Here is a 25,965-nt window from a genome sequence, read left to right on the forward strand (position 1 = left end):
TTGGAAGTTCTTGCCTAATTCCATCAAAATTGGCCTTCCACATTTAAAAGTTAATGTTCTAAACTGGAGGTCTGTCCTTTCTATCACTATTTTAAAACTAATAGAATCATGATCACTGACACCTCAGTCATCTACCCTGGGATAGTAAGAACTGCCTATGCTGTGGTCAGAGATCACAGTGTGTGGAGTAGGAGGAGCACAGTAGGCCAGCAGTATCAGAGCAGCAAGGAAGTTGATGTTTTGGGTCAGGACCCTTCTTCAGAAATGGGGGAGGAGGAAGGGAGCTCTGAAATGCAGAGGGGTGAGCCATGTAAGGTAGGTAGGATGCGATAATGAGTGCGGGTGGGAGAGAAGTTGGACAGGTTGTGTTGGCAGGGCTGAGGGGTGGGGAGATTTTGAAACTGGTAAAGTCCACATTGAGAACATTGCTTCATTGGAGCATTGCAGGAAGCCTGAGATAGAGATGTTGGCCAGGGAACACAATGGAGTACTAAAGTGGCAGGCAGTTAGTGCTCAGGATCTTTTATTGTAAACAGAATGCATGTCTACACTTTTTCCCCCAACATAGAGGAGACCACATTGAGAGCAGCAAATGCAGTAGACTAGATTGTGTGAAGTGCAGGCAAAGCACTGCTTCACTGGAAGGTGTGTTTGGGCCCTTGGACACTGTGGAGGGAGGATAAAACAGACAGGTGTTACACCTGTGCTTGCTACCACAAGTGTCCGTGAGGTTGTTGTGTAGGTGGTGTTGGGAATGAAAGAAGAGTGGACCAGGGTGTCCCAGAGGGAACAGTCCCTGTGGAGGGCTGACAAGGGAGGGAAGGGAAATATGTGTCTGGTAGTGGCAACTCGCTGGAAATGGTGGCTAGTGATCCTCTGGATGTGGATGCTGGTGGGGTGATAGGTGAGCAAAAAGGGAATGAAGGCTGAAGTGCTAGAGATGGGTCAGAGCCAGCGGAGGACCCTGTACTGGGGAATCCTCAGTGGAAGAAGGTGGACATTTTGAAGGTTCCCTTGTCAAGCATAAATACGACAAAGATGGAGGAACTTGGAAAATGGACTAGTCTTTACATGAAGCAGGGTGCAAGGAATTGTAGTCTGGGTAATTGTGGGTATTAGTGGGTTTATACTAGATATTGGTGACCAGTCTATCCCCAGAAATGGAAATAGATGTCAAGGAAAGGAGGAGTCAGATGGATCAGGTGAAGGTGAGAGCAGGGTGAAAATTTTCCAATGCCACATGAGGAAGGGAGCACTAATGATATCATCAATATACTGGGGGAAAGAGTTGTGGGTAGGGACAAAGAGACATGCATAACAATAGGGGCCTATGCATGTACCCGTGTCCTCCCCCCCCCCCCCTGAAGAAAATGAGGGGAGTTAAAAGAAAAGTTGTAAAAGGTGATGATGAGCTTGGCCAGGCGGAGAAGGCTGGTGGTGGATGGAGACAGTTCAGGCCTTTGTTCCAGGAAGACACAGAGCCCTGAAACCATTCTGATGGGGGTCAGATGTGTAAAGAGATGGCACATGCATGGTGAAGAGGAAACGGCTGGAGCCCACAAACTGGAATCGCAGTTGTGAGTGGGCAGAGATCAGAGTCTTCCCTGATGCAGTCTGAGTTAAGGTAGGAACAGAGAGTTCTGTGAGGCAGGAGCAGGCAGAAACAATAGGTCTGCCAGGCAGTGCTGTTTGTGAATTTTGGTAAAGTGGTAGAATCAAGCTGTGTGGGGCTGGGGGAACAATCAGCTTGGAGGCAGTGGTGGGGGAGATGACTGGATGAAATGAAGTTGACAACTGTAGCTGGATTAACTGCATTGTCATGGTGAAGGGGAACAGCATGCAAGGAAAGTAAGCTACACAGGTACATTAAGACTAAATTGGTAAAGATAACTGCCTGCATTCTCTGCAGGGAATAACAATGGTTTTATGTGACATTGAAATTAACCATTTCACATTTGGGACACAAATGCTCTAACATGAAAGTAAATGACAAAAAATATTGACTGTTGGCCTTTAATAGAGACTTAAATTTTATAACACACTGATAAAATGCAAATTTGTTGAAGCTGTGCTTTAATTTTTTTATTAATAAAATAGAAGGTATTATAGTACACATTGCTTAAATCATTTATTTGCATTGGAGGTGATCAGAACATTATTTTCAAAATGGTGGATTACCAGAGAATGTGAACAACAGCACCAGCCATCTTCTCCACTAAAATATGGAGTAATCTTCCATTTATAATAGATACATGTAAGCAATAGCTCAAGTCTACTCCAACAAATAATTTATATAATTATTTACATACCACTTTATTATTTGATACTTCAGAAAAGATTTCCATTGCTAAAGTCTGAATCATTGATTTAAACAGTCCGAGTCCTCCTGCTGTGCAAGAATCATTGTAAACATCTAACCAATCTGGCGGATCAGAGAACTGCCAGTGCCCATCAGTTTTGAAAAGTTCAACTGCTAGGTTTGGGTATCTGCAAACATGTTTAGTGCACACAATGTCAAATAGTAAACCAACAGCTCAAACATGGCACAGTGTGAAGCTAGCAACCCCAGTGCCTAATCAATAAACAATTCTGTTCTGTTACCTTTTCAGCAAGTTCCATTTTAAATACATAGCACTGAAAACAGCAAAAAATGTACAAGTTCACAACACTTTCAAATCCAAGCTTTTCAGGACTGTCTCAACTGTGGAATGTTAGCTGTTCAGTTGGACCCAAGCTTTATTGTTGTATAGTACCAGCTATATCTCCCTTCCCCACAACCACACATTGCAACACTAACGAATTATGGGTTGAATTTCACCATTTGCACTCTAATAATAGGATAAGTTTTATTGAGCGATATTATTACAAAAAGGTACCTTTTACTTTCAGCCCAGCAGTTAGATAGTTTTAAATGGTCAACAAAGTAAGAAAATAAATATTAAGTTCTGTAGTTTAACTACAATTTCATGTTGCAGTTTAAACATGTAATACATTTTGAATTTACAGAAATCAAGGGCTTTTATTTCAGATTCTTGCCTCCTTCCATCTAATCTGCATTGTAGTAATACTGTTGCCTAGGTACACAGTAAATTTTTAAACATTTCAAAATTTGTGATGAGAAAGCAGTAAGACAGGACTTACATTAGTGGGTTTTGTAATTTGTCCATGTAACTGAGGCAGGCATATAAGGTAAAAGAGAAGTCTAGCTGGAGAATATTTTGGATTTCATTATTTGGTAATGTAAAGATCAAAAAAATGTACTTAACCTTTCGCTCACTGAGGTAACAGCTGTTAGAAAAGTAGAGATTTATGACCTTTAGGATGCCTAAAACAAGTTGGTCTTCTTTGACAAAACATGAAAGATGAAAAACATGCCTACAGTTACAATAAAGATCAAATGAAAGCATTACTTTAGAAAGCAATTTTATTGCCTCTGTTTATGCTCACCTGTGTCAATGCAGAATTCAGTTGGGCTAACTGACATTTCATCACCTCTCCTAGGAACAAGCCTATCTTTCCAAATAATTTATTGAAACAATTTCTTAAAATTCCATCAGTTTGTGTTCCATACTGTGCATCATTTCCAACTGTCTATTTTTGACATTTGCAGAACAGCAGTTTTACTTGATTTCCAGTACAAATGCCTTATTTCAAGTGAGATAGTTTCATTCTGTCTTCCACCAACACACTGTCAGTCCCAAATTGCTCAATGCACTGCTTGATAGTTGCTATGACACCCATCAGCCGTCGGTCCATGGCCTCCAAATGTGCATCTGTCAAAACTGGGGTTATGGGGTCATGTGACATGGCAGTCCGCATAGCAGTACTCAGAACTCCATTCTTTAGGTAGTTTAACCTATTCCAGGTGGATACTCTAATACTATTAAAAGAAAGTTTGAATAGAAACTAGGTCAAAACAATACAAAGTGAAAACTCCAATACCTCCATAGCAAGCAATAAGCACAAGGCTGCAGAAATATGAGTTCAACTGGACTGTATAATGCCTATAACAAAAACATCCCTGGAAATTCACAATATGTGAGGCTGGATGAACACAGCAGGCCAAGCAGCATCTCAGGAGCACAAAAGCTGACGTTTCGGGCCTAGACCCTTCATCAGAGAGGGGGATGGGGTGAGGGTTCTGGAATAAATAGGGAGAGAGGGGGAGGCGGACTGAAGACGGAGAGAAAAGAAGATAGGTGGAGAGAGTATAGGTGGGGAGGTAGGGAGGGGATAGGTCAGTCCAGGGAAGACGGACAGGTCAAGGAGATGGGATGAGGTTAGTAGGTAGATGGGGGTGTGGCTTGGGGTGGGAGGAAGGGATGGGTGAGAGGAAGAACCGGTTAGGGAGGCAGAGACGGGTTGGACTGGTTTTGGGATGCAGTGGGTGGAGGGGAAGAGCTGGGCTGGTTGTGTGGTGCAGTGGGGGGAGGGGACGAACTGGGCTGGTTTAGGGATGCAGTTGGGGAAGGGGAGATTTTGAAACTGGTGAAGTCCACATTGATACCATTAGGCTGCAGGGTTCCCAGGCGGAATAGGAGTTGCTGTTCCTGCAACCTTCGGGTGGCATCATTGTGGCACTGCAGGAGGCCCATGATGGACATGTCATCTAAAGAATGGGAGGGGGATTGGAAATGGTTTGCGACTGGGAGGTGCAGTTGTTTGTTGCGAACTGAGCAGAGGTGTCCTCCGACACTTCCTCCACCTCCGGATACAACGCATCATCCTCCGACACTTCCGCCATCTACAATCCGACCCCACCACCCAAGACATTTTTCCATCCCCACCCCTGTCTGCTTTCCGGAGAGACCACTCTCTCCGTGACTCCCTTGTTCGCTCCACACTGCCCTCCAACCCCACCACACCCGGCACCTTCCCCTGCAACCGCAGGAAATGCTACACTTGCCCCCACACCTCCTCCCTCACCCCTATCCCAGGCCCCAAGATGACATTCCACATTCAGCAGAGGTTCACCTGCACATCTGCCAATGTGGTATACTGCATCCACTGTACCCGGTGTGGCTTCCTCTACACTGGGGAAACCAAGCGGAGGCTTGGAGACCGCTTTGCAGAACACCTCTGCTCAGTTCGCAACAAACAACTGCACCTCCCAGTCGCAAACCATTTCCACTCCCCCTCCCATTCTTTAGATGACATGTCCATCATGGGCCTCCTGCAGTGCCACAATGATGCCACCTGAAGGTTGCAGGAACAGCAACTCATATTCCGCCTGGGAACCCTGCAGCCTAATGGTATCAATGTGGACTTCACCAGTTTCAAAATCTCCCCTTCCCCAACTGCATCCCTAAACCAGCCCAGTTCATCCCCTCCCCCCCACTGCACCACACAACCAGCCCAGCTCTTCCCCTCCACCCACTGCATCCCAAAACCAGTCCAACCTGTCTCTGCCTCCCTAACCTGTTCTTCCTCTCACCCATCCCTTCCTCCCACCCCAAGCCGCACCCCCATCTACCTACTAACCTCATCCCACCTCCTTGACCTGTCCGTCTTCCCTGGACTGACCTATCGCCTCCCTACCTCCCCTCCTATACTCTCTCCACCTATCTTCTTTTCTCCATCTTCGGTCCCCCTCTCTCCCTATTTATTCCAGAACCCTCACCCCATCCCCCTCTCTGATGAAGGGTCTAGGCCCGAAACGTCAGCTTTTGTGCTCCTGAGATGCTGCTTGGCCTGCTGTGTTCATCCACCCTCGCATTTTATTATCTTGGATTCTCCAGCATCTGCAGTTCCCATTATCACTGGAAATTCACAAACTGGAATTCTTTGTTCTATAAAAATGTTGCAAACAATAAATGTTTTGTACATGGCATATATGCAGTAAACTTCAATGCAGGAACAAAAAAAAACTGATTTTTGTAATTTGTTCAGAATATACAGGCACAACTGGCTAGGCCAGTATTTATTCCACACCCCTTTAAGTGCCCTCAAAGTGGTGACGAGCAGCCTTCTGGAATTGCAGTCTTTAGCACTCCACACATCCCTACACCCTGTTAGGAAAGGAATTCAGAGTTTTACCCAGTGACAGGGATGGTAACACAGTTCCAACTCAGAATGATGAAGAGAAACTTGCAGGTGATAGTATTCCCATTCATCTGCTACCATTGCCTATCTTAGTGGTAGATATCAGGGGTTGGATGGTGCCCAAAGATGTGAGTTATAGCAGTGCATCTTCAAGATGGTACACATCATGGCTGCAGTGTGTCCATAATGAAGGGAGGGAGTGTTGGAGGTGGTAGATGGGGTGCAACTCAGTTATCTTTGTCCTGGATGGTGGAGCTTCAAGTGTTGGCCGAAGCTGCACCCTTTCAGACAAGTGGAGAGTATTCTATTACACATACATTCTAGCAAGTGGAGAAGCATTAGGAAGTGGGTAGTGGGTTCCTAGCCACAATACTTGCATGGCTCATCCAATTCTATTTCTCCCCAGGGTACTTGCCATGGTAGTCATTGGATCATGATTGGAGTCTCTCGGTAGAGATTGTCATTCCGTAGCAGTTGTACGATGTAATGTTACCTGTTATTTATCAGTCTGAGCAGGAACATTGTCAAAACTGTTCTAAACCAACAAAGGGCTACTTTAGTATTTGAGGATTCATGCATGACGGTGGAAGGTGGTTATTGCAGAAGCAACTGAAGATGGTTGCGCCTTGGACACTACCCTGAGGAAATCCTGCTGAGGTGACTGACCGACAAAACCACAGCCATCTTGATTCTGTATGAGGCACGATTCCAACCAACAGCCAGGTTACTCTTGGTGTCAAGGGCAGTCATTCTCACCTCACCTCCGAAGCTCAGCTCTTTCATCCATGTTTGGACCAAGGTGGTAGTGAGGTCAGGAGCCGTCTGGTCCTGGTGGAATTCAAACTGAGTATGTGTCTGAGGTATTCGTTGTCATACGTTTACTATCATGGTTCCAGGAATGAGACAGTATAGTTATAAGAAAAGCTTAGATAAACTGGTATTGTTTTCCTTAGAAAGGATTTTTGCTGTAAGTTTTCAAAATCATGACAGTCTCCAAGCCTGTGGATAGAGAGAAACTTCCCACTCATAAATGGATAGAGAAGCAGGAGGGCACAATTTTGATGTTTTGCAAAAGAAAAAATACAAGGTAAGAAAAAAAACATAGACAGCAAGTAGATATTGAATGGATTTCACTGCCTGTGTGTGGTGTAGGCAGATTCAGTTGAGCCATTCAAGGGGGTACTGGATGATTATAACTTTAATTATAACCCTGTTTAAATAACATTTCTATTTAAATAAAGGTAAAGGCTCGGAGAGCTTATGCAGACCTAAAAGATCTTTTACTCCATAACAATTCTGAGATTCGAGAGAGTGCCATTTGATAGCACTGTCAACACCCTCTTTCTTCACTCTGCTGATGGTTGAATGTGACTGATAGGATGGTAATTGACTGAACTGGATTGTTCTATTTGAATACAAAATGTCACATGGTACTCTTTCACATAAATGCCAGTGTTGTAGCATCACTGGAACAGTTTGACTTGGGGTGTAGCTAATTTTAAAACATAAGAATCTAGTACTACTGCTGAACTATTATCAGGGCCAGTAGGCTTTTCAGTATCCTCTGCCTTCAGTCACTTCTTGATATCATATGGATCACCCACTCACTGAAGAGAGATGCAAATGCTTCAGCCTACTCGTGTGTGTGCTGGTCTTCCTTATCATTAAGGATGGGAATATCTGTGCAGACTGTACCTCCTATACATTATTTAATTGCCCACCATCTTTCACAATTGGATGCAACAGGTCTGCAGAACCTGGATCCGATTGGTCAGTTGCAGGACCATTTTGCCTGGATCACTGCATGTTTCCATTTGAAATGCAAATTGTCCTGTGGTACAGTTTCATCAGGCTGATGCCTCATTTTTAGATATGCCTGATGCTGCTCTTAGCATACCCATCTATACTTTTTGACTATGTTGATCTACCAGCTTTACAGTAATGGTAAGAAAAATCATGTTATAGTTTGTGAATGAATGCAATTGGGCTGCTGTTGCTGAGGACCCTCTATCTCTCACACATGCTCAAATCTGAGTTAGTAGATCTCGTCGAATTCTGTCCCATTTAGCACAAGAGGACTGCCACATGGCACATTGAAGGGACCCTCCATTGTGAAAATGAAACTTGATCTCCATTACAAATGTGTGATGGTCATGCTTACCACTACAATCATACAGCTGTGTAGCTTGAGGATACAGTCAAAGAATTTTTCCTCTTGTTCATTCTCTCACCATGTGCTACAATCCCCATCTAATAGCTATGTCCTTTAGGAAATGCTCAGCTTGTTCAGTAGTCATGTGACTGAGTCACATGTAGACCTGACCTGGTAAAGATGGGAGATTTCCTTTCCTATAAACCATTAGTGAATCAGGTAAATTTTCATGAGGTTGACAATGCCATTAAATTAGGTCTTAATTTCAAAGTCATGGCCTGTAAGTTTTGTTCTACTATTACGACGCTCATAGCAAATCTTAGGCATTAATTCCACTTTCTTGCTCATTTGCCATATTTCAATTATGAGAGAGATCAAAAATGTACCAACCTGAACCTCAAATATATTCAGTGATGAAACATATACAATCCTCTGGGATAGAGGATTCCAAAGATTCACAACCATGTGAGAACAGAAACTTTTCATCTCATGTCTTAAATGATCAGCTCTTTATCCTCAAAGTGTCCCCCTTTGGTCTTGATTATCCAGTCACAGGAAATAACTGCAATTATGTACCCATCAACCCTCTTCAATCTCGAATGTTTCAATTAGATCACATCTCATTCTAATAAACTTCAGGAATATAGGTTCAGTTTCTTTTATGGAACAGCCCTCTCATTGTGTGGACAAATCCAATGACTATTTACTGTATTAAGCTTACCATCCTGTCAATATGAAGCTAAAGTGGCACACAGCGTTCTAAATGTGGTCTCACCAAAGCCACAAAATTGACGGAATATTTTGGTATTTTTGCACTCCAATTCACTTACAATGAAGGCTTGGATACTGTTTGCTGTATCTGCATACTAATGTATGTTCCTTGTTATGAGTGCACTCAAGTCTCTCTGAACATCAACATTTATAGGTTTCACACTTGCACAACCCTCAAGAAAACCGATTAACAACGAGAGATTTGAATATTCCACCTGAGAGAATGGCATTTCATTCAAGATATTTACTATATATACACTGACTGAACATAAGAAATTTATACTTGAAACCAAAGACAAAATATATTCCCCCTTACTTATTTTTAGCACAACAAAAAAAGCACACAAAAGATATACCTTACAAAGTAGACATTCAAGTCTGCCAGAATCAGTCCACAATCATTCTTAGTTTCTGGGGGCTTACTTCTCATTTTCCTTTCACAATTTGGTTGTCTGTAACTCCAGAATTGCCCTTCAATCTGAAATAATGGAGATCCTCCCTCAAATGCAAGTTAGATCATTTTTATTCAGCATGAATTTGGTGTTTTGAATCAAGATATTCCACATGTGTTTCATCATGATGCTGTTTTAAAGACTTTTACTCTCTAACTACCTTCTGTCCCTAGTAGACTGTCTATAACATTGCATTATTTTCAGAAAATCTGCAACCTCATCTCAAAGCCACTTGCCAACATGAATCACATAAGCATTTTAACCAGGTAGACATGCTGATCAGCTATCTTTGAGACCTCAACTACTTTTATTAATTCATGGATAGTGAGTGTCATTGGCTGTGCCAGCAATTATTGCCCATCCCTGGTTGTTTTTGAAATGGTAGTAGAGTGCTGCCTTTTGGAACTGCTGCAATCTATTTGATGTTGGTAGATCCACAATGTCATTAAGGGAAGGAGTTCAAGGATTTTGACCCAGCTTTCTGTCCTATCCTGGAATCAAATGCACAGTTCAAAGTACCCCTTCACAACCTGACAATTTAAACATATTTCTGGCAGTTGGAAGACTCTCAGTATGGCTCTTGGTGTTTACATGAGCAAAAGTGTGAATACCTTGTATGTTCTCCCTACTAATAAGTCCTTGCTTTAAGTTGTCATGCTTAACACCATCCTATTTTAATGTCACTTTTTTTAAAAACGGCCTTGCTTCCTCCTCCTCCTTCCCCAGTCACTATCTATTGGCAGAACCTTTTGTCTTCTTTTCAGGTCATTCATGTCAACTGCATCTCAGTGGATGTAGAGTCGTATAGCATGGAAACAGAACCTTCGGTCCAAGCTGACCAGGTTTTTTAAACTGAACTAGTGCCATTTGGCCCATATCACCCAAAACCTTTCCTATTAATGTACCTAGCCAAATGGCTTCTAAATATTGTCAAGGAACACAAGCTCCAAACACTCAAGAATACTGATACCCTTCAGGAAACTTCTTTCCCTTCCCTCCCCTCTGACTCCATCTCACCTCTTGCCATTTATTCACCACACCCTGTGCCTCCTCCCCACTTGATGCTGAACAATCTGTACTCAGTGAAAGATTTGGCTTTATGTTCCCACTTCAATGAATTATGGGCATGACACGAAGCTGAACTTCTTCCACTGTCTTCACTTCTTTAGACAGAAGTGCACTTCTTCCTGGTGCAGACCTTCTCACCCCGTTCCACCTCACTTTGGTCTTTTGTGAACACTTGATCTCTTCATTGAGAATGCCTGACATGACACTGATTGCTTTAATTTCTCTGCCGTTCTCACCACTCTAACCTGTATCCATCTTAAATTACTGTACTCCATTTCCTCAAGTTCAACCCTGATCTTGTTTTTAAACTTGCCGATAAGACAAGTCTGGTTGTTGTCTGGTGTACAGACCTCTCCCTGACAACATGAATGCCATTTCTCGGTCAGTTCTTCCTGTTCGCCAGGAGATCAATAACTCAACCAGTGAATATCAAGCCATTATTTCCAGGTCTGTCATGGACCTTATCTTCTCCAGACAGCTCCCTTCCACAACTTTACACCTCAGTTTCCCCAACCCACACAGCCTTCTACTAACTTCCCAAAATCCACAAAGAGATCATCAATTAAGTCTGTTCCTGCCCCACTGAACTAACTTACTTTCTGTCCTGACTCTACACCTCCTTCCTACAGACACTGTTAGTTCCACAATTTCCAGTTTCCTGGTCCTTGCTGCTGCCTCTTCATCATGGATGGGCAGAAGGTTCTCCCCTTCTCCCTTGAAAAGGTACCGCTAAAATCTACATCCACCATCACCCTCTTTTACTTGGCTGAACTCATTTTCACTTTGAACAGCTTCTCCTTTAAATCATCTGATTTTCTCCAAGTAGGGGGTGAGACCATGGGTGCGCCATGGATCTCAGTTATACTTGTCTCTTGGCAGGGTCTGTGGAACGTTCCTTGTCCCAAACCTACTGGGACCCCACCCACAAATCTTTTTCCAACACATTGATGTCGTCTTTGGTGCTACTCTCATCTTGGAAAAATTCATCACTTTTGGTTACAATTCTATTCTTACCTGTCTTTCACCTTCAGCTGGTCTGTCACCAGCTGCTCCTCCTCCTTTTCCTTCCTTGACTTCATTGTTTCCACTTCTGAGCATAGGTTATCCACCAATATCTATTACAAACCCATGACTCCCACAGTTACCTCACCTACACTTACTTCCTTCAAGGATTCTATACCATTCTCCCAGTTTCTCCATTGCAGCTGTTCTGATGAGATACCACCTTTAACAGGTCTGCTTCCAATATGACCTACTTTTTCCTTAACCAAGGCTCTCCCCCAACCCACCAAATGTGATTGACAGGGTCTTCAGTGTTTATGACCATCTCCCACATGTCTGCCCCACCCCTTACCTTCTTTCCCACAGCAACAATAGTGTCCCACTTATAAGATAATAAAGTGTGAAGCTGGATGAACACAGCAGGCCAAGCAGCATTTCTGGAGCACAAAAGCTGACGTTTCGGGCCTAGACCCTTCATCTGATGAAGGGTCTAGGCCCGAAATGTCAACTTTTGTGGTTCTGAGATGCTGCTTGGCCTGCTGTGTTCATCCAGCTTCACACTTTAAGATCTTGGATTCTTCAGCATCTGCAGTTCCCATTATCAGTGTCCCACTTGTCCCTGCTTCCCACTTCATTAGTCTCCACATTCAAAGGATCATCCTTTGCCATTTCTGCACACTTAGCATGATGCCAGCACCAGACCAATTTTCTCTTACTCTCCACTGTCAGCATTCACCAGACCATTCCCCATGATTTCCAGCCCTTCCTCTATCACTTCCCATGGCACCTCCTCATATAATTGTAAAAAGGTATGACACTTGCCTGTTCACTTCCTCACATGCCCAAGGCTCCACACACATTTAGAACATAGAACAATACAGCACAGAACAGGCCCTTCGGCCCTTGATGTTGCACCGGCCTGTGAACTAATCTAAGCCCCTCCCCCTACACGATCCCATCAAACCCTCCTTCACTTTCCAAGTAAAGCAGGGTTTGACTGGGATATCTTCAAATGTAGGCCACTGCATTTGCTGCTCACAATGGCATTTACTTTGGCAATACCAAATGCAGGCTGGTGACTGCTTTGGGGAACAATTTGGCTCTGTCCACATAAATAATCTTGACCTCCCAATAAACTGCCTTGCTCTCCAGCTAACATTTGTGACCTGGGCCTGCTGCTATGAAATGGCCCACCCAGAGCTTATTCTTTGCTCTTGCCACCCTCAGTGCTTCTTCGAAGTGATATTCAACATTAATTTGTAAAGGGTTTTCTTAATGTAAATCATAAAGATATCAGTTTACTTAAGAAGCAATAAATTGTTGCTGCCTTGTAATAAAAGCTTCCATCTGATATTTTAAAACCAAAATTGCAAGTCATTTAAGCTGCTAAAAGGATGTCTCTCCCTCAACTCATTTCTAATCCAGGACAATCTGATGCAGCCATAAACATCACTCACACTCTATTAACCTATTCCACTGAAGGACACAAGGTACAAAACAGCTTTCAAGGAAGAAAATGTGCATCAGGAGCATTACATTATTGATATTCTGTCATTCATAAGCCCTGGAGTGACAGTGCTTTCCTTGTTACAGAACTTTACATTACTGTGTAAAGGATTAGAATCACAAATCCACATACCATCATGGGTTCAGTGCACCACTAAACAAAAAAAAGGCTTAAAAGGATTTAGCTCAAGTACACTGTTAACATACCTTCACAAGTATCCTTATATCATGTTGTTTGGCCATTTATTTATAAGAATGAGAGATTACCAACAATGTAACAGGATTTTTGCACTTCAACCAGACACCTATTTTCATTTTTTAAAATTGACTTTAGCTTGGATGATTACACAACAGAATAATTTAAGCCTATGGAATAATTCTTTTTGCAGCTTGATGTACTGCTAGGCACTTACATGCAACATTGATAAACAGCTGCAAGGATACTTCTTTCATCTAAACTTGGATTCCCAAAACTAGAAACAAAACAGAAGACAGTAATGATTTTAAAAATTTTAGCTGAAGTATTCCTTATCCCAGATATTAGTGTCAGGCAATTGAACTTTCATTTTTTTATACAAAGCATCAAAATTCTCAAATGTCAAGTATGAAACACTTATTTTGCTATGCAAATGTCTCTATAGATTACATTAGCACCATGCCTCATTTTACATCTCAAGCCGTGGTGATATTTCCATTTTCCTGTGACAACAATCCTCTAATTTCCTTGAGGAATGCTAGATTTTTTTTCCTTCTTTCCTGACAAATGGTTATCGATGCCTACTCTTAATTGCCTTTGAATTGAATGCCTTGCTGGACCATTATTGAGGATGCTTAAGAGTTAACCACATTTTTATGGTCTGAAGGCCACACAGGTAAGGTTGGCACATTTCTTTCCCTAAAGGGTATTGACGAATGAGATAGATTTCCTTGACAATCAATAACAACTTTATGATCACCATTACTGTGGCTAGATTTCAATTCCAAGTTAATAGGCGATTTTAAACTTCATCAGTTATCATGGTAGGATTTGAATCCATTTTCCCAAAGCATTAGTCTTGACCTCTGGATTGTAAATCCAATGACATCACCTGACATGACCATATCCCCATAACCGAACTTCTGAATTTCTAGTGGAAATTAGGTTGATAACTATTTATATTAGTTTCCCCTTGCAGCTTACTTAACATGAAAGAGTCAAGACTTTCACATTCAATTAATTTGAAGTAGAATTAAGTAGGCAGTAGTAAAGAAATGATGTGATGTTGTTTTCATGCAAACAGCTGGCCAGTGGGCTTTTGAGAACATAAGTGCTCCAATCAGACTGATATATAGCATGGACATTCTGTCAGATGCGTACGCAATGTGAGAACATACGATGCAACAGCAAAACTCGTCAACTAGATTGAAGAACCCTTGCTGTGAAGACCTTGGAAATACAAGTCATGTTTAATGCATGCAAAGAAAGAAAAACAGATAGGAGAAAAGACATTTAAAATCTTAAAACAAACCTCCGTTGTCATAAATTTCTGAAGAGACTTCACACTTGTTTAATTAACTTTTTAGGGCCATTTACTACTGAATGCACTAGTCTTATCTTTTCAAGCATGATCAGTAGACAATAAGCAGGGTAACTGCTCGGTTTTATGCATTCAATGTTTTTCAGTACAGAGTCCTTCAGCGAGATTCTGTTCTGGTGCAGCCTATGCAAGGGGTCAGTAACTCAAACCACAAGTTCTGGATCATGCTCTTAACTATGCATGTGTATATTCTGGATAATGAGATCCACTTTCTTTTCTGTATTAGATTAATGGTAAATACTGATAGCCATATCAATTAAAAATACTGCTACAGCAGTATCCTGACTTGAAGATTTGGGTGACTACCATAAATTAAAAGTTTCAGTTTTTATGATCCATAATGTACTAAATCCAAGCAAATTTGTAATTCTGAAGCATTACAAACATCCCATTAAACAAATTGCATGACCTACACAGAAGTGAGAAACCATTAAACTCAAATGATGTAATAGTAAACCAGAAATCACAATCATAATGACATGGCAAAATTCTATGAGAACATATCAACATGGTGAGCAGCTTACAAGAAAACTGTTGGTGTGTTGATTTTAGTGTAAAAGAAGTGGTTACTGGAGTGAAGGCAGATAAAATTCCACCATTTAAGGTTGCAATAACAATACCAAAGTTGGTCAGGTAAACAATACTGGCTACCTGTATCCATCACCAATAGTTCATGACAAGCCGAGCTATTGCCAATAGGACAGTCAGTTGCACCATTACATTCAAGTACCCAGGAGAAAACAGAGTTTAGAATCTAAACCACAAAAACAATGAAAGACTAATAACAAAAAAAGAGACACCAAATTTTCTTGCATTACTGTCTTCATGAATTCAGTTAGCTTAAAACTGTACAAACCTATGCTGTCCTAAAAAGCCCTTCTTAAAGTTTGTTTACAGACAAGAAAACATGCCAAAATGAAACAAGGCCTGTTCCAATTGATTTATTTGAAGGAGAAAAACATTTCCTCCAATTTAACTATTCTTACCATATATTGTTAGTAGATATCACCTGTGATGCAATTCTACTAATTAGACCATTACGTAGAAGTATACAGTGAAGTTTCTGCAATATACCTCTTTGCATTATCCAACAAAATTAACATGCTTGCTCCACCATCATCCTGAAAACTTTCGTAGTGATGACGGTCTGCATTACCAATCAGGTAGTCAAAAATGGCTGTATCTATTATATCCAGAAGACGAGGGCCAGAATCATAAGGAGGGGTCTTCTTTACTGCATCACAATAACTCTCGTCATATTCCCATCTAGAAAAAAAAACGTTGAGATTAATATTCAACTACTTTGAAACAAATTACAGTACATAGCATTAAATCAAAATTAATTCCGACTGAGCATCGCCCAGTATAAGATATTAAAATTGCTTTAAGTGCAGTTCATTTTGCAGGATGCAAGTTAATTTAAAAATGAACTCTACATGTGGGCTGAGATGCTGGGCACTGCAGATGCTGGAGTATCCAAGATAACAAAGTGTGAAGCTGGATGAACACAGCAGGCCAAGCAGCATCTTAGGAGCACAAAAGCTGACGTTTCGGGCCTAGGCGCTTCATCAGAGCATGTGAGGTCTTGTATACAATGCATGTACTGTTACACTTTTAAACAATTTTATCCCTTTTCTCACTTTCTCTTGAAAATATATTGATCCAGGAGTTTCGGTACAATAAGCCCTCTGGAGTTTGTTTGAAGGACATCTTCCAAAAACCGCGAATTTCAGTTGCTGATTCAAATTTCCTTTCAAGCCAGTTCTTCACAAGGTTTTGAAGAATCGATCTTGGCAGCTTTCTTAAAACATATTCTGGCTTAAATGCCATATGAAATCCAACATCAACATTTTGGCACATTGCTCATCTCCATTTCAACCTCATCCAAACATAAGCAAGTCCCTACTTTATTTCTACCACATAATCCTGTGCTGATTTCCTGAATTCTAACTTACATAAACACTACATCATTCAATACAATGTTGCTCGGATGTCAGCTCACAGTAAATACTTCACTCAGCTGTGTTCCTACTAACCTTCTTTACGTTTTGATCACTGAGTGTATTGAAAGTACAATGTGGGAAAATGCGAGTTGTTCATTTTGCAAGGGAGAACAAAATATTATTGAAATAGAGAAAAATTGCAGAAAGTTATAACACAACGGAGTACTTCTGAAAAACAAAGTTAGCACACAGATGTAACAGCTAATCAGCAAGGCTAATGGAATGTTGGCCTTAGTTCAAGGGGGTTAGAGTATAACAGTAGGTAAGTTTTACTGCAACTATATATGCTGCTGGTCTCTGATGAAGGGTCTAGGTCCGAGCTTTTGTGCTCCTAAGATGCTGCTTGGCCTGCTGTGTTCATCCAGCCTCACACTTTGTTATCATGGATTCTCCAGCATCTGCAGTTCCCATCATCTCTGATGCTGCTGGTCAGACCATTTCTGGAGTCCTGTGAGCAATTTTGGTCCCCTTATTTAAAGAAAGATATTGCTTCATTGGAAGCCGTTCAGAGAAGGTTTGCAAGGATGATCCCTGATATGGAGGGACTGTTTTACAAGTAAAGACTAAACAGGTTTGGACTGTACCCACTGGAATTTAGAAAAATGAGTGGTGATCTCATTGAAATATATAATCGTTCTTCAGGGGCTTGACAGGGTAAATGCTAAGAGGGTGTTTCCCCTTGTGGGAGAGTTGAGGACAAAGGGCATAGTTCAGAATAAAGGGATGGCAATACAAGACAGAGATGAGGAGGAACATTTTCTCTGAGAAGTGAAAGTCTTGGAACTCCTTGCCATAGAAAGCTGTGTAGTAGAGACCTTGTGTATATTTTAAGGTTGTGATAAATTCTTGATCAGTCAGGGAATTGAGGGTTATGTGGAAAACGCAGTAAAATGGTCTCAAGGAATGTTCTAATGTAAAGCACAGTACATGTCAGAGGCCTACACTTATTCTTATTTCTTCTGGTGTTATGGAAATAGAAGGCTTCAAACAGGTTGAGAGAGAGACAGGCTACAAAGGGAGAAAAAGAAAAAAATCCTGAAAAGAAACAACAACATTTTTAAACCTGTTAACAAAGGAACACTCAGCTGTCTAGGAGCCAGGAAAACATGAAATCACTGAGGTAATGAATTACTTGTAAATTTATCTTATCTTCAAACTGCACATATTCAGGAACTACCTTATAGAGAAAACAGTAGTAGATATTGCTATAATCAATGTCTATGGTTAATTTTAAATCTATATTGAGATCTGAGTTGCTGTAAATAGGGTAGTTACTGCCTGCTTGAAGTATTCCACCTTTATGAATGTGATTTAAACATATTGTTGGTGACCCCACCAGCTTGGGGAAAGTGTGTTTAGGGTGATAGCTTTTTATGTGTATAAGTATCTGTCAGCTATTCTGGATAAAAGAAACTTATGCTATCTTATGTCCAGTTCCTTGTTTCAATTTACAAACCTTGGTATCTAGAAGTTAATAGATTTCCTTTAAGTTGTGGTTTTAAATTTAATGGGAGTCTGAGTGAGTCTTAGTACTTATGTCAGCACAAACAGTAATGTTATTATCTACATTACCTATTAAAGGAGTCAGTGAGAATGAAGCAGTAGCCCTGAAGGATACCCATCAAAAATAAACATTTACTTTGTTTCTTGACCAGTAAGGTTAGCAAGGATGATGACACAGAGTCAGGCAAGAGTTTGCCAAAATTACCACGGCACGAATGTCAGATGGGAAGATCAGTGATATATATGGCTAATTTTCCCTCCTTTTCAATCCATCAATTCTCCACGTGGCCAAGTATCTCATTTTTACCTGTCATCACCTCAGTGATTCAATACAAGATTGGTGGCTTTCTGTATGAAAAGTTGTTGTTTACAATTCTAGTGTGTATTTTACCATTAATAAGGCCTTATTTGTTTGGGGCAGGGAAGGTGGGGAATTGAAGAAGGACCAAGTACTGGTAGAACAAATAATAGTTCTACACCATCTGTTCCTTTGTTCCGCTTCCACCTCTGTCAAAAGTATTAAAAAAAACTTTCCAAATTCTTTTAGCTCTGAAGGGGAGTCATACTGGAGTCGAGACATTAACTTTGTTTCTCTCAACACAGACCTGCGAAGTTTATCCAGCATTCTGTTTGCTTCAGACTTCTTGCAGTCATGTTATTTTTGCTGTTAAACAAATAAAAGCTGATATATCTGGGAGAATACCTGGCTAGTTTTCCCTCTCTGTAGGTTCTGCCCCATGGGTGTCTATGTTTTTGTAATGGCCAGATGTCAGGTAGCCACAGTATCACAGATCCTTCCATAATGTGCCCATCAGCACAGGCTGGTTCTGATTCTCTGCAGTAATAACATTTTCCAAAGAAGCAGCTATTGTTACCTAAAAACATAAAACAAAACAATTTGGTAAGACAAATCAAGAAACTGGACAGTTTTACTTGAAGCATTCCATAGGACAAATGAAGTTCTTTTACTATTTAAATGAAAAAAAATGAAAAAAAGCTTCTCTTCAATGCGCTACCATTCTCTTCAGATCTAATCACAGTAAGATGATTATGTTAAAATACAAAATTAAGAGAAGTCAACAGGATTTCAGTGATCAGTGGAGGGAATATGTATTATCTCAGTTAATGATGGTCATTGACACACATGCATCAGACTGGTAAGCTGCACTGAGTAACACAGCGAAATAAATAACAGAAGAGTTGACAGAAAATTCCAAAATGTGTATCTTGCTACAATTGCGCAACCTCAATGGCATAACTTTTGATTGCAAATGTTGCTGCATTACTTTCATTGCTCCAAACTACTTAAGATAAGAAGGCCCAGTGTGTGGTGTCCGGGCTTGGACATGGGGGAGTTCAGGCCCTAAAATTATTGAACTTGATAAATGAGTCCAGCAGGCTACAGGGTCCTCAAATGAAAATGAGGTGTTGTTCTTCCAACTTGTGCTGAGCTGCACTGCAGCAAGCCTGAGACAGAGATGTTAGCCAGGGAACAGGGTAGTGTGTTAAAGTGGAAGGCAACTGGAAGCTCAGGGTCTGTTTTGGCATCCTATTTAGCCCATCTTACTGTTGGTTTAACTTTGGTTGTGGGGAAACCACTCGAATTATTATTCAGGACAGAATTAATAGTCACATTAAAAATATGAAGAGCCACCATGGAGTTAAGAGTAAATCATATCTGACTTCTTACTGGAAGTTTTTGAAGAAGTAACGTGAGGGTAATGCTGTTGATGTGGTGTAAATGGGCTTCCAAAGGTGCTATAAAAAAAATTAGAGCTCATACTGTAGGAAGGTCTGCAGCAGCATGGATATAAAATCAGTTTTTAAAAAAACGCACAGTAGTAAATTTCCAAAAATCCTTAGATGATGTAAAGTGCGAGATGAACGAGGCCTGCCCATGTAACATCCTATTTCAAAAAGGCAAGAAAACAAAACAGAGCTAACTAGAAGCCATTTAACTTAATAGCTAGCTTTGGAAAATGTTAGAGTCTATCTAAATGATGTAGTTATAGAACATTTAGGGTACAATATAATTAAACAGAGTCAGCATGACTTCAAGAAGGAGAAAGCATGCCTAACAATTTTTTTTAAAAAAAGGCTTTGAAGGAGATAACAAGCAGGATAAATAATGGGGAAACCAACAGATATATCTGGATTTCCAAAGGGCATTCAATAAAGAACTACACATGAGTCTACTAAATAAGAGCCTATGGAGTTGCAGGAAATATATGAACAAGAAGAGAAGAGTGGCAAACGAACAGAAGACAGAGTTGGGATAAAAGGGAATTTTCAGAATCGCAACCTCTATCTAGTGGAGTGCTACAGGAATCAGTTGTGGGGCCATAATTAATTTACATTGTATGTTAGTGACTCGGATGAGGAAAGTGAAGCATTATTTCCAAGTTTGCAAATAACACGAAATAAGAGGGAAGGCACCCAGTGGGATGTTAGGAAGAGTTTGCACAAGGATATAAACAAGCATATGAGAGTTTGCAAAAACCTGGCAGATGGAATATAATATGGGGGAATTACATTATACAATTTGGGGGCCCTTGTGCATAAATCCCTAAAAGCTAGCACACAAGTTCAGTGTGTCATAGGGAAGGCAACTGGAGTGCTGGCCTTTATTTTAAATGAAAAAGTATAAAAAGAGAGAAGTATTGCTAAAAACGAAACAGGCTAGTCAAGCCCACACCTGGAATTCAATGAACAATTTTGGTTTCTTGATATAAGGAATGACACTGGCATTGGAGAAAATTCAGAGAAGTTTTGCTCGCTTGATTCCAGCTACGTTATAATTTTCTTACAAGGAGAGGTTGAGTAGATTGGGCTTGGACTCATTTGAGTTTCAAAGAATGAGAGACCAGTTTATTGCAAGATTCTTAGGGTAGATGCAGAGAGGCTGTTTCACCTTATGGTTTAAATCTAGGACAACAGGGCATAATCTCATGAATAAGGGATTTGTTTTTTTTCTCAGAAGGTGGTGAATCTGTGGAATTATTTAATTCAGAGGGCTGTTATTGCCTAGTTAATTAAGTATATTCAAGAGTGAAATAGATTTTCAATCTGTAAAGCAATGAAAAGTAATGAGGCTATGACAGAAAAGTGCAAATGTCCATTATCTCATTGAATGGAATTGACTCAATGGGCTATATGGCTTACTTCGACTCCTACATAAGACCATAAGACATAGGAGTGGAAGTAAGACCATTTGGCCCATCAAGTCCACTCCACCATTTAATTATGGCTGATGGGCATTTCAACTCCACTTACCCGCACTTTCCCCGTAGGCCTTAATTCTTTGTGAAATCAAGAAATTATCAATCTCTACCTTGAAGACATTTAACATCCTGGCCTCCATTGCGCTCGGTGGCAATGAATTCCACAGATCCACCACTCTCTCTGGCTGAAGAAATGTCTCCTCATTTCCATTCTAAATTTAACCCCTCTAATTCTAAGGCTGTACCCATGGGTACTAGTCTCCCTGCCTAATGGAAACAACCTCCCAGCATCCATCCTTTCTAAGCCATGCATTATCTTGTATGTATCTATTAGATCTCCCCTCAACCTTCTAAACTCTAATGAATACAATCCCAGGATCCTCAGCCGTTCATCATATGTGAAATATATCAAAGAAAAAGAGACAGCCTATAGAGTGGCCAAGAGCACTGGGAAATCAGAAGATTGGGAAGGCTACAAAAACAAACAGAGGATAACAAAGAGAGCAATAAGGAAGGAGAGGATCATATATGAAGGTAGGCTAGCTAGTAATATTAGAAATGATAGCAAAAGCTTCTTTCAATACATAAGAAACAAATGAGAGGCAAAAGTAGATATTGGGCCGCTCCAAATTGATACTGGAAGGCTAGTGATGGGAGATAAGGAAATAGCTGAAGAACTTAATAAGTACTTTGCGTCAATTGGAAAATTGCTGTTGTAACCCCCCTGTTTAAGAAAGGATCAAGGCAAAAGATGGAAAATTACAGGCCGATTAGCCTAACGTCGGTAGTTGGTAAAATTCTAGAATCCATTGTCAAGGATGAGATTTCTAAATTTCTGGAAGTGCAGGGTCAGATTAGAACAAGTCAGCATGGATTTAGTAAGAGGAGGTCATGCCTGACAAACCTGTTAGAATTCTTTGAAGAGGTAACAAGTATGTTAGACCAGGGAAACCTAGTAGATGTTATCTATCTAGACTTCCAAAAGGCCTTTGACACAGTGCCTCACGGGAGGCTGCTGAGAAAGGTGAGGGCCCATGGTGTTCGAGGTGAGCTACTGGCTTGGATTGAGGATTGGCTGTCTGACAGAAAGCAGAGAGTTGGGATAAAAGGCTCTTTTTCAGAATGGCAACCGGTGACGAGTGGTGTCCCACAGGGTTCAGTGTTGGGGCCGCAGCTGTTCACCTTATACATTAATGATCTGGATGAAGGGACTGGTGGCATTTGGCGAAGTTTGCCGATGATACAAAGATAGGTGGACAGGCAGGTAGTACTGAAGAGGTTGGGAAGCTGCAGAAAGATATAGACAGTTTAGGACAGTGGTCCAGGAAATGGCTGTTGAAATTCAATGTGAGTAAATGTGAGGTTTTGCACTTTGAAAAAAAGAATACAGGCATGGACTATTTTCTAAATGGTGAGATAATTCGCAAAGCAGAAGTACAAAGGGATCTGGGAGTGTTGGTCAATGATTCTCTAAAGGTTAACTTGCAGGTAGAGTCCGTAATTAAGAAAGCGAATGTAATGTTGTCGTTTATCTCAAGAGGGTTGGAATATAAAAGCAGTGAAGTGCTTCTGAGGCTTTATAAAGCTCTAGTTAGGCCCCATTTGGAATACTGTGTCCAATTTTGGGCCCCACATCTCAGGAAGGACATACTAGCCCTGGAGTGTGTCCAGCGGAGATTCACATGAATGATCCCTGGAATGGGAGGTTTAACGTACGATGAACGGCTAAGGATCCTGGGATTGTACTCATTAGAGTTTAGAAGGTTGAGGGGAGATCTAATAGAAACTTACAGGATAATGTATGGTTTAGAAGGGGTGGACGCTAGGAAGTTGTTTCCGTTAGGCGGGGAGACTAGGACCCGTGGGCACAGCCTTAAAATTAGAGGGGGTAAATTTAAAACTGAAATGAGACAACATTTCTTCAGGCAGAGAGTGGTGGGCTTGTGAAATTTATTGCCACGGAGTGCAGTGGAGGCCGGGACTTTGGATGCCTTCAAGGCAGAGATCGACAAATTCTTGATCTCAGAAGGAATTAATGGCTATGGGGAGAGTGCAGGGACGTGGAGCTGAAATGCCTATCAGCCATGATTTAAATGGCGGTGTGGACTTGATGGGCCGAATGGCCTTACTTCCACTCCTCTGTCTTATGGTCTTATGTTAGGCCTACCATTCCAGGGATCATCCATGTGAATCTCCACTGGACACACTCCAGTGCCAGTATGTCCTTCCTGAGGTGTGGGGCCCAAAATTGGGCACAGTATTCTAAATAGGGCCTAACTAGAGCTTTATAATGTCTCAGAAGCACATCGCTGCTTTTATATTCCAACCCTCTTGAGAAAAGTGATAACATTACATTCGCTTTCTGAATTACGGACTCTACCTGCAAGGTAACCTTTAGAGAATTCCTGGACTAGCACTCCCAGATCCCTTTGCACTTTGGCTTTATGAATTTTCTCACCATTTAAAAAATAGTCCATGCCTATATTCTTTTCTCCAAAGTGCAAGACCTCGCATTTGCTTACGTTGAATTTCATCAGCCATTTCCTGGACCACTCTCCTAAACTGTCTCAATCTTTCTGCAGCCTCCCCACCTCTTCAGTACTGCCTGCCTGTCCACCTAAATTCGTATCATCGGCAAACTTCGCCAGAATGTCCCCAGTCCCTTCATCCAGATCATTAATATCTCAAGTGAACAGCTGCGGCCCCAACACTGAACCCTGTGGGACACCACTTGTCACCGGTTGCCATTCCGAAAAAGAGCCTTTTATCCCAACACTCTGCCTTCTGGCAGACAGCCAATCCTCGATCCAAACCAGTAGCTCACCTCGAACACCATGGACCCGCACCTTACTCAGCAGCATCCCGTGAGGCATCTTATCACCTTATTATGGTCTTCTCATTGGCTTTTCAATTTGCAGCAGTTGCAAATGTCTGAGTTAGTACTTCAGAGAGGAAACATAGCTTTTCTCTATGTAACTGTTAAAATTAGTCAGTTCTCTAAAGAGGTATGTAGTTTCCTGAAAAGGAATAAGACTTCCAGTGTTCTAGCTTTTCATGCACCTGTAGTTATATGTTTGAATACAGTAGTTTGATCCAGATGTGATTTTAATTACATCCAGAAGAAAAAAAACAGACCCACTTCAACACGTACTTCGCCTTGCTCATTTAATATCTCCACTAAAGTTGGATGTTAAAATATGGATGGAAACAACTGCATATACTTTGCAGGATATCACAATCAGATGGAAAAGCACATGAACAAAGAATTACATTAGCACCTCTTTCATAATCCCTCATTTGTAATGCTTTATTACCAGTTTAATTAGGTTTAGTTTTATACCATGTTTTGAATGTCATTTGATTACAAAAAGCTGCAAATTGGCTGCCTTTGGAGGAGATGAGACTGAGGGGATAGCTTAAATGTAACTCCTGTCACTCTTTCAGAACAGCATTTTGCTTCAGGAGAAAGGCACTGATGGTACTTTTAATATCAAAATAGACCCTTTACTTTAACAATTCAGCAGTTGTGGCAGATTCAAACCTTGGCACCCTATAATGTGTGTGTCCAGTTTGTACATCACTGTATAATATGATATATCTGTGTGATTGTGGAATGAATAGCAGTAATTATCTGGGATTACTATATATCCAAAACATACCCTGTCTGAGGAAGGTGCTCAGAAGCTGCTCAGAGGCGACTGGTTTTATCTCGCTATGCAAGTTCACATATCTCCCAACAACCACTGGAGCCCGATGTAATCCCAAGATCCTGAGTGAAAGAATACAGATCAAAAAGCTTACTTTTTCTAGTAAATATCTTTTCTTATACAGACTAAGCAATTATAAGAATTCAGTTTCTGGCTGTAAAGTGGCAGTCAGTAAAAAAATCAAATGCGAAGACTTACCTGTCAGTTCTGTTTCAACACTTTGAAGTTTAGAAGTGATGAGACAAAAACCCTACTATGAAATTCCAGTATAGTACAGAAGTCAAAACAGGAAATTAAAACAAAATGCTAGGACAATTCAGCAGCTCTAGCAACATCCGTGGAAAGATAAACTGCTCTGATGAAAAGTTACCTTCTTTTCTCACAGATGCTTCTGTCAAGTACCGTCAAACATTTAGTTTTAATTTCTGAATTCTGGTAACTAGTATTCTTTTGTGGTTATACAGGAGTCTTCTCATTGCCAGTGCAGTTTAGTGTTAATTTCTGGATTTACTGAATTTACCAAATTCATGAAAAATAGTAGAATATTTACTGGCAGAGTCACATCACGTTGCTAATAAAACAGGATCCAAGCCAGTAATTAATGCAGATATCATCAGCTTAGCACATTAAACATCTGGGTGGCAACTTCTCTTGGACAAGTTTAACAGAGTAAACAATCTTGTGGGATTTCACAAAATCACAAGCCTTTTGCAATTTATAAACAAAGACTACTGAAATTGGTATATTTTAGATTTCCTGTTGCTCAGCGTAATTGGCAAAGATCTAGGGAGGAGATTCAGCACATAAATGGAAAAAGGCTAGAACATACAAATTTGTAAATTCTGAATGCCACCTAGAAATCCCATCAAAAGCACCCATTTCCAGGTTCCTAAAATGCAGCCAACCTGCTGTCAGAGACTGGCAATTTAAATATGTTAATGAACCTAGCACACTACAGATA

General features: G+C 40.9%; 1 protein-coding gene across 9 annotated transcripts in view; it reads right to left on the bottom strand.

Moving 5' to 3' along the window:
* The window catches only part of fam20b (FAM20B glycosaminoglycan xylosylkinase), a 210,825-nt gene that overhangs the window by 59,837 nt on the left and 125,023 nt on the right, over positions 1–25,965 (bottom strand). For 6 of the 9 annotated variants that reach the window (XM_048539020.2, XM_048539016.2, XM_059647731.1 and 3 more), the window contains 5 exons: positions 24,957–25,066; positions 18,780–18,951; positions 15,645–15,836; positions 13,407–13,466; positions 2,057–3,880 (listed from right to left, as the gene is read on the bottom strand). In XM_048539020.2, coding sequence (XP_048394977.1) covers positions 3,646–3,880; positions 13,407–13,466; positions 15,645–15,836; positions 18,780–18,951; positions 24,957–25,066 — 769 coding nt within the window. In that variant the 3' untranslated portion in view covers positions 2,057–3,645. Of the gene's footprint in view, positions 1–2,056; positions 3,881–5,679; positions 7,042–13,406; positions 13,467–15,644; positions 15,837–18,779; positions 18,952–24,956; positions 25,067–25,965 lie in introns of those variants that run through there. The other 3 variants (XM_059647732.1, XM_059647733.1, XM_059647734.1) reach the window with 3 other exon arrangements.

This window comes from Stegostoma tigrinum, chromosome 8, assembly GCF_030684315.1.
Source record: "Stegostoma tigrinum isolate sSteTig4 chromosome 8, sSteTig4.hap1, whole genome shotgun sequence".
Taxonomy (NCBI): domain Eukaryota; kingdom Metazoa; phylum Chordata; class Chondrichthyes; order Orectolobiformes; family Stegostomatidae; genus Stegostoma; species Stegostoma tigrinum.